This window comes from Pseudochaenichthys georgianus, chromosome 10 (genome assembly GCF_902827115.2).
Source record: "Pseudochaenichthys georgianus chromosome 10, fPseGeo1.2, whole genome shotgun sequence".
Lineage (NCBI taxonomy): Eukaryota > Metazoa > Chordata > Actinopteri > Perciformes > Channichthyidae > Pseudochaenichthys > Pseudochaenichthys georgianus.
The window spans coordinates 20,931,537-20,943,891 of record NC_047512.1 but is presented as its reverse complement, the minus strand read 5'-3'; the positions used below and the strand labels follow the sequence as shown (position 1 = coordinate 20,943,891).

Below are 12,355 nucleotides of genomic sequence, written 5' to 3'. Positions count from 1 at the left end.
GTTGATGATTATCGTGTCAGAGACAAATGTTCATCTTGGTCACAGTGCAATATATTGTTAAAAATATAAGCAAATGTACTTTCTGTCTCATATCATACTGTCTACTGTTGCACTTGCAATAACCATCTCAGTCTCTTGGTGACGCTCTTTTATAATGTCTGGCTCACGGATGCTATGGCGTGTCTCACCTTATCTGTGTCAGTGGAACTGGAGTATAGAGTTAGAGCCCAGGGCTGTGCATGCTGTATGTGGATGTGTGGGTGTATGAGGGAGGGAAGAAGAGGGAGACTTTTTTTCCGTGAGAGAGAGGCAGAGAGGGAGCGAGAGAGAACGAGCAGTAATACAATTGGGACAGAGAGAGAGGAATCCAAGCAGACAGCTTTCCTAATAGAGCATGATTAACGCAGCTAGAGAAGCAGGGAACCGTTGGATTCAGCAGCATTTTTTGTTCGCTACTTGGATGTATATGTTTAGGATTGAGTTGTAATGGCGACTGTACAGCTTTTTCTTAAAGCATGTTTAATAATGGACCAGCGAGTAAACTTAAAATGGTGGCCGCATTTTCTATTAGTTTGCCTGCTTTTTGGAATGTCGTTTGGAGAAGTCCGTTACATCCTTCCAGAGGAGATGCAGCGGGGGTCGGTTATCGGGAACGTTGCACGGGATCTGGGACTGAAAGTAACGGAGCTTGATGCTCGTCGAGCCCGTGTTGTTGCAGAAGGAACGAGCCAGCTGTGTGAACTGGACACTGCGTCAGGCAATCTTTTGATCACCCAACGGATAGACCGAGAGGAGCTGTGCGCGCAAGCCATTGTCTGCATCCTACAGTACCAGCTCCTGCTTGAAAATCCTCTGCAAGCATACAGCTTAGTTTTGGATATTGCTGACATAAATGACAACAGCCCAGTTTTTGCTGTAGGGAAGATACAACTAGATTTAGTCGAATCCACAGTCCTGGGGAGGCGCTTTCCACTGGAGATTGCGCATGACCCCGATCTGGGAACAAACTCAGTCCGTGAATATAAACTTAGTCCGAATGATCATTTTGCACTTGAAATTAGTACCCAAATAAACGGCAATGCTTATCCTGAACTAGTTCTTAAGAAGGCCTTGGACCGAGAGGCACAGGCTGAACATGTACTGAACATCAATGGAATTGACGGGGGAAATCCAGTCAGATCAGGAACTGCTTCTATCCATATCCGTGTTTTGGACGCCAATGACAATGTCCCAGTTTTTAGCCAACGAGTTTACAAAGCCTCTGTCCCGGAAAACTCTGCCATAGGGACTCTCATAGCGAAGCTGAATGCAACGGACTCGGATGAAGGTCTTTATGGAGAGATAACATACACTTTCAGTCACCTGTCAGACAAGATAGGAGGGGTAATTGAAATTGACCCTGTGAGTGGAGAAGTTCGGCTGTCAGGTGCCATTGACTATGAAGATGCCAGTACGCTTGAGCTGGATGTTCAGGCCAAAGATGGGGGCGGTCAGGCGTCTCACTGTAAACTTGTCATTGACGTCCTTGATGTCAATGACAACAAACCCATTATAGAAATAAAATCAGCCTCAGCTAATGTGGTTGAAAACTCGAAACCAGGAACTATGGTTGCTCTGATTAACATCTATGACCTGGACACAGGCAGCAGTGGGCGTGTCACGTGTAGAATCCAAGACGGTGTCCCATTTAAGTTTGTATCCGAGGTCAAAAACTACTACATGTTAGTGACTGACGGAATACTGGACAGAGAACTGCAACCCCAGTATAACATTACCGTCACTGCCACTGATGCTGGGTCCCCCTCCCTCTCCAGTGTAAAAGTTTTAACAATTGTGGTCAAAGACATCAATGATAACCCCCCGACTTTTACGCAGAGGGAGTACAATGCCAACATCCTGGAAAACCAACCTGTGGGCACATTTGTGATGAAAGTAAAAGCAGAGGACATTGATGACGGATCTAACGCAAATATACTGTACCAATTATCAAAGGACACAAAGTCAGAAGTGTCCTCCTTCCTCACCATCAACTCCGACACAGGAGAGCTCTTCACTTCCCTTCTATTTGATTACGAACAGGCAGTTCACTTTCAAATTAAGGTGACAGCTCGAGATGGAGGGGATCCTCCTCTGTCCTCCACCTGCACTGTTAACGCTTTCATTAAGGATCAAAATGACAATGCACCTGTTGTCCTATATCCTGTCCAAAACACTGGGTTCATTGCTGAGGACAGGGTGCCAGTTGAAGCTCCGAAAGGCTACCTGGTTACTAAGGTGGTAGCTGTGGACGCCGACTCTGGCCATAACGCCTGGCTCTCCTACAGAATAATCAAAGCAACGCGGCCTAACCTGTTTTTGGTCGGTCTGCATACAGGAGAAATCAGAACTGTGCGAGCCTTCATGGAGGAAGATGAACCAAAACAAACTGTTGTTGTTTCTGTGACGGATAATGGGCCAGAATCTCTGTCCGCCACCGCTACAGTCAGCATAGAGATTAGTGACGGGCTGGCTGTTTTAAACGAACTCTTTGAGTTTGCAGATGCGTCACAGGACAGCAATAACTTAACGCTCTATTTGATCATTGCTCTGTCAGCTGTTTCTGCTCTCTTCGTGCTGTTAATCAGTGGTGTGTTTTATTTCAAGCTCTGCAGGCATAGTTATGTTTACCGTTCAACCAATGCTAGTCTCCCCATGTTTCCCACGACCTACTGCCCCCCTAGTTTTACAGATTTAAACCGCTGCGGGACCCTGATGAAAGATGAACGGTATGACTCCTTTTTGACCACTGGGTCTTGGAGAGGCGATTTTCGTTTCGCCTCAAGCACAGACACTGACACTCTGAAGCAAAGAAGTGCAGCCTATCAAAAACACACGCTAAGGCGCGCGAGTACAGATAGGGCTACTCTGAAAGTGAGGGCAGGGGTTCCGCAGCCTTGTTATGTATTTCAATAAAACTCGGCTCATCACTTTATATGTTGTAAAATAAAACTTGTGCGATGAATTTAATGTTGACCCTGGGGATGCCAAATATTACAGAATTGTATCTGTGTTGTCAATGCAACAATATGTTTTGTAAAGTTGTTGGAGTTATGCGGATAACCTCAGCATTATCCCACATGTGACCTTAAATATAGATGAAAATCCTAACCCAGTTGCTTTTTCTGGAAGATTTAAAAAAAAAAATGGTATAGTAGCATATACATGGTCATTATTAAATCTCCATCTGTGTTGTTTTTTAAATGAAGTATTGAAAACATGTCATAACTTTATTAAGGCAGAATACGCTCCCTTTCTTTGTCTTACTTATTGTTGTAAGTGCATGGACATTTCTGACCACTCTACTATCTTCTGATCTTACGAGAACAAACATTTGTGTCGTATTTCTTTCTGCAGATATTTTACTTTGTCCTTGGTATACTCTTCTTTGCCTCTCAATGTGTTGGTGCAGCCTTTGCTCTTGTAATTAATGTCAATTGTCTGACTTGGAATACACAACAGCCAAGTGTTGATAGAATCATGTTGTGTTTTTACAAAGTAACACATGGGTGATAGAGTCAAATGAAAGTACTACATTGTATGGATTTAACTTTATGTAAACAGACTATAAGTGTATACAGAGGAAAAATAAACTTGAAGAGAATCTTGTTTTTAGTTATCCGGTGCCTTATTGAGCTTTTAAACATAATCTGTAAAGGAGAGAAATCAAAGGATACAAGAAAACAATGATTGAATGAGATTCACATATGCATCTACTACCTTTTGAAAGTCATGCATGTCTTTATAGTACAACATGCCTCCATTTAGGATAGAGCAATACATGTTTGCAAAAAATAAAAAGAAGCCTCTCCATTTTCTGATTTGCCATTCGATAATGTGATATTGTAAAGTGGTTACAAATGATATAACATCAATGCAGAGCAAATACATATAGGTAATATAACGTTGTTTATTTTACCACAACTTTGCTGCTAACTTGAAATATCAAATGAATTATATTTATCAGGCATTTATTTTAATACACACAGTTCAAAAGTATGCATTTAATATATAGACATTAACAAATAGGTATCGTAATGCTTCAATAGCATGGCTTTATACAATACATACCCCTTTAACATATTTGACTAAATCATATTGTATGAAGCATTGCCCTAGAAAAACAATTATAAACATGTTTATAAATACACATTACTTCACCTACTTCTTATAAAACGTAATACAACATATAATAGTGATAGTAAAAAAAACTTATTTAAATTTTTTTTCTTTTCAGGTTTCTTGAGTCAATAGGTTTAAAACATACAAAGGTAGAACACAACAATATGACAAAAGCAACGCATTTAAAGTCACAAGCAGCATACAACATAAATATGTTCACGTATGACAAGAATTGTAGTTTGTGTTCGACTAGTGGTAAGTCTTATAAAACAGTTGTCTGTATGTGTGTGCTTGTTTGTGTCATGGTTGTAAACACAGAGAGGTTTTGTCATCAAAATAAGTCCCATGTGAATTCATGTGTGTTCCTGTTTGTGTTATCGCTGCAGGGTAGTTTGAGCCCCTAATTCTTTCCATGGAAGAAGGTGCTAACAACAAACAGCAATTACTGTTATCTATTATCTGGGTCACAGGAACCATGTTTTAAGTTGTGTGTTTGGCACTATGAGAGCAAGATAAGTCAATTTAACAACATGGCTGCTGTACATTTACATCACAGGGTTTCCATTGTACTTGTTTTGTAATACTGACAATGATTAAGTTTAGTTTTATATAAACACTAATCCACAAAGTAAGGGATGAAATGTTTTGAACAAAGACACATTTTGTAAATATAACAGAGTTGGGATTTTGGAGCAACATATGATTTCCACTCTAGTTGTTCTATGATTAACTGTCAGGGAATTTGAAACTGTGATTTGATACGAGTGGATGATGTAATCAGGATGCATTTTCTAAATGATAACATAATAAGAGGGCATGTGAGTTAGGCTGATTGAAGAATGAAGAACGCAGCATTTTGAAACACTTAGAAGGTGCCAATTGACAGGGAAAGTAACCTTCTGAAGACTCGGTTTAGAAAGGAGGGCACAGCACTATTTTTGGTTTGCTAATAATATTCTGGGGTGTGCAGAACAGAGCTTAACAGGGAGAAGCTTTATCTTTGTTAACATTATATTACTTTAGGAACACTTTCTATGAAGACTACATCTATAGTGCATTGTGATGGTATTCATATAATATTTTCTAATGCACATTACAACAGTGATATAACGTTTTTATCATTAATTTGATTGATTTATAAAAGTGTCATATACTCTAGGTTGACTGATGGGGCTTATAAAACATTATGACCTATTCTCACCAATATAAACCACAACCATTATACATGTTTCATCAATGTTTCATTTTTGGTAGTTAGCAAATGTGTTCCATTTTCATGTATTTAGGGAAATCCATGGTTCATCGTAAGTGATTAAGAATGAATTTGATCATCTATCTGGTGTCACTATTTGTGTTTGACTATTTGTAAAGTCTACACACCTAATGCTAAGCAACCCTGGAAGTGATCCTGTGTGGCAAACCATCTCATGGGCAGTAAACACATCTCGATAGTGTCTGATTTGTCAAAAGATCAGAGCTTTTCATTATTCATCATAAAGCTGAGGACATGTAAACCCAGATCTGATTCATTTCTATTTTTCAGAATTCAAAAGAATGAATACTAACTGGCTTTTTTCTCCTTTCCTTTCTCGGTGCACTCCTTGAAAAAAACAAAAATGTTCATCCAGCAGGTAAGAGTATTTTCATATATTTTCTTTTTAAATCCCACACAGGTCTCCCACAGGTCACTGGTGTATTACAGTCTCACACCATCGAGATGAAATACCATCAACACATATTTAATTTCCATCAATGTTCCATGTATTTTCTTTACTCTCTTTTTCCTTCTACATCTATTCTTCACCACACTCAAACTGCTTCGAAAAATACCAAAACAACAACACTGATCTTCTCAAATATTGCTTTGAAAGTGATATTCACAAGACTGACATTTTATGCAGCAGTCTTTTCAACACAGGCCGCTGCATTGCTCCTATTCCACCCGAGATGTATACACTACATTAATATTAATCATCCTGCTGTGCAGCCATGCCTGAATAATGCAGAATCATGATGTGCAGAGTGGGATGCTATGCAGTAGTATGTGTGTGCATGTGTGTGTGTGTGTGGGGGGGGGGAGGGAGGGGGGATGCAAGGCACTATTGTGGCCTATTAAAAATAGGTTTGTGCAAACATGTTAAAGGAGAGGAATATTCCGCTGTAAAGTGTGTCAGTGCCAATTCATGCTCATGAGTGAGTGTTGCAGTGGATACATACTGGATGCGAAATCCACTACTAAAATGTAGGTCACTGGAATTACCAGTCAGACAGAAACGATTATCTAATGTTTTTATTTTGTATTTATCTTTAGAAAACTCTGTTCAACTAAGTGTGTGTCCGTCCACAATTTGTTCTGGACATTTTGTAAGCATTTGGTTCCTCCCTTACATTTGAAATGATTGCAGCTGTTAAATGTTTCAATGACCTGCAGGAAGTTGTGTTATTAGTGGAAACCACTTCCCGACACAATACAACATTTTCCCAGACTTACCCACTTGTACTTATAGTATTTTCATATCTTAACATTACCATAACACGGTCTCTGTATAAGCAGGTACTGAGAAACTGAACACGTTGTCTTTGTGCCAGACCTGTATTATTCCGAACTATTTTTATAGTCATATTTTGTAATATGCATGGTTCAGCAGGAAGGGCTTGTTTCGTGAAATTGGAAAATGCAGAGTACAAAGTCCAAGCATCGGTACACACATACCGATTATGGTGTTGTCTTACTGTTGGTGATGCTGTTGCCTTAGACTCTCTAACATCAGCCTTACAACAAGTCACCGACCGTCTGCAAAGGATACGGCGATGGCAATGTGAAAAATATTCACTAAGCCTCTTGTATGGATGGTGGCATTATGTGGATATGACCGAAGCTTAAGTAATACCTTTTCCATGCTGTAAGCGTGATACGAGGCCTCTCTTTCTAAACGGATACGTGTGACATTTTGGATCTGATATTCACAGGAAGACATGAATATTCTGAAGAGCAAAGTCATGTTATTTGATTGGAGAGTCTCCATTTTGCTTCTCTGCATTGTTGCTGCAGTTAGTGGACACATTCGTTATTCTATACTAGAGGAGATGAGGAGAGGGCTGTTTGTCGGAGACGTTGCAAAAGACCATGGACTTGGAAGTAAAAAGGTTGGTTTCTGGTCGGGCTCAACTTGTTATAGGTGATAACCAATATGTCGTGCTGAACCAGAACAAAGGACATATTGTTGTCAATGGAAGAATTTATAGAGAACAACTACTACATGTGCAGGACGACCGACTCCCAAAGGAGTGACATCAAGTATAAGCAACCAATGAGCCACAGTTTGGTTAGTGTGGATGACGCTGGGACTGACACTCTGGAGAAAGGAGAGCGGTCACCAGGTGAACCGCGCGTGTCTACTCTGGTAAGTCAGTTTGTTCGATGCAAATCATATCAGCTTTTACATTTATGGACATCATGAATTGTATAGAAGCTTTACTTTCAAATACTGACATTACATTTTAAAGAGTGGACTTATACAAAGGGTTAAGTTCTGCAGCTCCTTCGCTGTCCATGGTGCTGAATATTTGCACTGAGACACTCTTAATAAGACTGTCATTGCAGAGGTTTCGTGACTAAACTTTAAGACCCTGGTTGAATTTAATAACTCAATTCAGTGTTCCGATTGTGACCTGCCCCACCGGGGGGGGGGGCTGCGATAATAAAGGGGGTTAGGATACTTAACGCTAACCTGGGTTCCCCAATACGAGCCCTTAGGACAAGTCACGCAGATAAAAGTAAAATGAGGCCTCAAGTTAAAATGTTTACAAAAGTATATAAATAGTCAGGTAACAGTTCAGCTTTCCCAGTCAACACACCTAAATCCCACGATTGAATGCTGGCTCTGACAAGGAGAGAATAACTAGAAGGACTATAATATCACACATATAGTGATAGTTAAATAGTCAAAAAGTGATTCTTCTGGCCAACTGCTGAGGGTTTCCCCAAAACCACAATATCACCACGTGTAGCTGCATTCAATTAACACTCACTGCAAATCACTCATATCTGCATGCAAAAAGTGCCCAGCAAACCAGATGCTCCACTCCACAGTATCCCAGGATCGTCACTGAAGAAGGATAAACACAGAGACAGTATTAGACCTAGTGGGACAGGGTGGGTCGTTACAAGGAGGGTGCTGTAGCTTTAAAGACTTAATCACTAGTTTGTACAATACAACAAACTAGTCAATAAGCAAAACATAGAAGGCAGGCAAATCAATACTTAGGCAACAAAATAGCCTGTAGGCATGGTAACATACAGCTAGAACCTAAGATCAAGAAAAGGAAAGGCAAAACGGTAGCAAACTAATCCTCTGATGCAAACGCACCCACTCAAATATCACCTCACTGGACACCTCCGCAACGGTGATTCTCTACACAGTCTCTGCTGGGACTGTCAAGAAGCCTGGCGTTTACAGGCCTCATGTTAACATGTTAGTGGTACACTGAATGTTACAAGTCCTAACAGCAGCTTCACATACCTCGTATAGGGGGAATACACGCCTATCAGCCAGACAACGATGACCGGAACAAGAACACACTCGTAACAGTCACAGCTGATTTGGGTGAGGTGTGTCTGTGGGCATCTAAAGTGTAGCGGGAGATGCTGAACTATGTACAGCTGCGGCGTTTTCCTTATGTGGAAGGGCCAGCTGACTAAAGAAGGGGGGTGTGTCTTAAAGGGGCAGTGGCGGCCCAGCCACGTGAACAAATTATCTGACAGCTAATCTAGAAAACAGTAGTGCCGGCTACATTATCATGATAATACAACTACTAATAAGTAGAATTATTATAATAATAATAATAATAATAATAATAATAATAATAATAATAATAATAATAATAATAATAATAATAATGATCCAAGTAATTGCATTTAATGACTGCGAAAATATACTCTTTTACTACTGCTTCATTATATTCTCTTAAAGCGTTGAACAATGAGCTAGACCCTCTTAATTTCTCAATGCACATTCTAGTCTCTGGTTTATTTTATATTTATAGAAACAATGTTTACCTAACACTAACAGTGTTAGGTAAATGTTTCCTGTCAATGTAGTAGAGCTTTTTCTGTATTTTGTTTTGTTTTTCCTCTTTTCATGAATGACAACTAAATGTATGGCAACGTAGGGTTTTTGTCATCACCAAAAGTGACACTACCATATAATTACAACCAAAACTCCAACTCGTGCAGTTGATTTTCTTGTGATGCAGGTTTGATCATTTATCCTCTAAGTGGCGCTGTTGCCTGGTAAATCATTTTACTGTGCAGAGTGACGCAGTTCTGTTCCCTCATGCACTGCGTTGTACAAGAGGGGATGATCTGTATACGAGCTGGGGCTCATCGCAGACACAGACCATATATTAACCTTCCTATTTTCCCTAATCTGGACTGTATGTGTTTTCGTCAGTCAGTTAAAATCTTCATTTTATTGTCCGGTTTGCTTTAAGACCCTTGTTTTCCATGGCACGTCAAGACAATTCTCGAGACGGAGGAGTAAGATGCCGATCGTTTGGACAATTGCGAGGGGGGCTGTATCTGGGGTTTTTTCTCGTTTTTTTCCTTAATCAAGTAGTTGCCCAAATACGGTATTCCATCCCAGAGGAGATGAAGAAAGGTTTGCTTGTTGGTAATGTAGCACAGGATCTCGGTTTGGATCTGAAGAGGCTCCGTTCTGGGCGGGCCCGTATCGTGACGGGAGAAAACATCCACTACACCGAGCTGAAGACGGACAAAGGGATTCTAGTCGTGAATGAGAGAATAGACCGAGAGGAGCTTTGTGGAGACGAAACGCCGTGTAGCTTCACCTTTGAGATTTTATTGGAAAACCCAATGGAGTTGCACCCTGTGACTATAGAAGTAGTGGACGTAAATGATAACGCTCCTATTTTCCAAAACAGTCATTTGAAATTTGAAATAAGCGAATCAGCCGTGCTTGGTTCCCGATTTGTTTTAGAAAGTGCAGACGATGCTGATGTTGGGGGAAATGGTCTGCAGAATTACGTATTAACTCGTAACGATAATTTTATTTTGAAACAACACGTCCATCCGGACGGCAGTAAATATGCTGAAATGGTGCTTCAGAAACCCCTGGACAGAGAAGAGCAGCCACGCCTGTCTCTAAAACTGCTGGCAGTGGACGGTGGAGATCCACAGAGATCTGGTACAGTAAATATAGATGTTTTCATCCTTGATGCCAATGATAATGCACCTGTGTTTAACCAGACACTATATAAGGCCACGGTGATTGAAAATGCATCAAAAGGCACACATATTATCACTGTGAATGCAAGCGATATTGATAGTGGTTCAAACGGAAAGATAACGTATTCATTTTCAAAATCAAAAGCAGGAATAGCTGATTTGTTCGAAATTGATGAGGCTACTGGGAAAATATATGTGGCCAAGGAAATAGATTTTGAAAAAGACAAAAAAGTCGAGTTCAGGGTTGAAGCCAAAGATCATGGCGGACTGACAGATTCTAGCAAAGTTGAAATTGAGGTAATCGATGTAAATGATAATGCTCCGGTCATTAACGTGATGTCCTTCACGAGCCCTGTGTCTGAAGACTCCCCCGCCGGTACAACTATTGGCATAATTAATGTTAAAGATCTGGATTCGAGTGAAAACGGACAAGTTAGGTGCACGATCGAAGGCAATGTTCCTTTTAAAATTAAATCCAATGTTAGAAATTACTATGCATTGATCACTGATGCTGCATTAGATCGTGAAAATCTGCCAGAGTGTAACATTACTGTTATTGCCTCAGACACTGGCTCGCCACCACTCTCAACTACAAGAACCTTTTATCTTAAGGTTTCTGATGTAAATGATAATGCCCCAGTATTTCCCCAGAGCGTTTATAGTGCATACATCACAGAGAATAATTCTCCGGGTGTATCTGTATTAAGTGTTCATGCTAGAGACCCTGATGAAAACCAAAACGCCCGTGTTTCCTATATTTTGGAAGAGTGTGAAATAGGCGGATCTCCAATTTCTTTATATGTTTCTGTTAATGCGGAAAGCGGAGCAATACATGCAGTGCGCTCATTTGATTATGAACAAATAAAGCAAGTTGTATTCACTGTCAGAGGACAGGACGGAGGCTCTCCTCCACTCAGTAGCAACGTGACTGTGAAATTACTGATCCAGGACCAGAACGACAACCCTCCTCAGGTCCTGTACCCAGTCCAGACTGGTGGCTCTCTGGTGGCTGAGATGGTGCCTCGTTCAGCAGATGTAGGCTATCTGGTCACTAAAGTGGTGGCTGTTGATGTGGACTCTGGACAGAATGCCTGGCTCTCCTATAAACTGCAGAAAGCCACAGACAGGGCGCTGTTTGAAGTGGGCTTACAGAATGGAGAAATAAGGACTATCCGCCAGGTGACTGATAAAGATGCTGTGAAACAAAGACTGTCTGTTATAGTGGAGGACAACGGGCAGCCCTCTCGTTCAGCTGCAGTCATTGTTAACGTGGTGGTGGCTGACAGCTTCCCGGAAGTGCTGTCTGAGTTCACTGACTTTACACAGGACAAGGAGTACAATGACAACCTGACTTTTTACTTAGTGCTGGCTCTGGCTGTAGTGTCCTTCCTCTTCATCACGTGTTTAGTGGTTATTATATCAGTGAAGATCTACAGGTGGAGACAGTCTCGCATCATGTGTCACTCCAATCTCCCTGTGATTCCTTATTATCCTCCACGTTACTCAGACACTTTGGGGACAGGGACTCTCCAACACGTGTACAACTACGAGGTGTGCAGGACGACTGACTCCAGAAAGAGTGACTGTAAGTTCGGCGGAGCAGGTAGTCAGAACGTGCTGATAATGGACCCCAGTTCTACAGGGACGATGCAGCGGATACAGAGTGAAAAGAGCATCCTGGATGAACCTGACTCTCCTCTAGAGGTGAGTCAAATAATGTAGCTTTCTGTGACGGTTCCCCTCTTTCTGTGTTTATAGACATTGTTAGTGAAGTGCTGCATCTATATTCAGCACCATGGGCAGCATATCTCCTCTCGTTTGATATCAATACCGCTTCATTATTTACATTCAGAACTTTCCAAAAATATTCTTTCCACTTTTTCCATCTTATTAATATGCTGATTTTTGGTTTTACATAGACAACGGGTTTTTTTTAGACGTATTTTGTTT

The 12,355-nt window shown here is 40.8% G+C and overlaps 3 protein-coding genes across 3 annotated transcripts in view; all 3 read left to right on the top strand.

Annotated features, from left to right (window-relative positions):
* LOC117453601 (cadherin-related tumor suppressor-like) overlaps positions 1–12,355 on the top strand; it is a 221,288-nt gene that overhangs the window by 41,562 nt on the left and 167,371 nt on the right.
* Positions 279–3,630, top strand: LOC117453607 (protocadherin beta-7). Its single transcript, XM_034092491.2, has one exon. It carries the CDS (start codon positions 487–489, stop codon positions 2,950–2,952), a length of 2,466 nt encoding a protein of 821 aa, XP_033948382.1. The 5' UTR covers positions 279–486; the 3' UTR covers positions 2,953–3,630.
* Positions 9,547–12,127, top strand: LOC117453609 (protocadherin gamma-A7-like). Its single transcript, XM_071204683.1, has 2 exons — positions 9,547–10,069; positions 11,354–12,127. The coding sequence occupies exons 1-2, from the start codon at positions 9,665–9,667 to the stop codon at positions 12,125–12,127; spliced, it is 1,179 nt and encodes a 392-aa protein (XP_071060784.1). The 5' UTR covers positions 9,547–9,664.

Coding starts and splice junctions, on each gene's coding strand:
- LOC117453607 (XM_034092491.2), top strand. CDS start 487: ATGGCGACTGTACAGCTTTTTCTTAAAGCATGTTTAATAATGGACCAG.
- LOC117453609 (XM_071204683.1), top strand. CDS start 9,665: ATGGCACGTCAAGACAATTCTCGAGACGGAGGAGTAAGATGCCGATCG. Junction 10,070..11,353: donor TGACTATAGAAGTAGTGGAC/GTAAATGATAAC, acceptor TTACTGATCCAG/GACCAGAACGACAACCCTCC.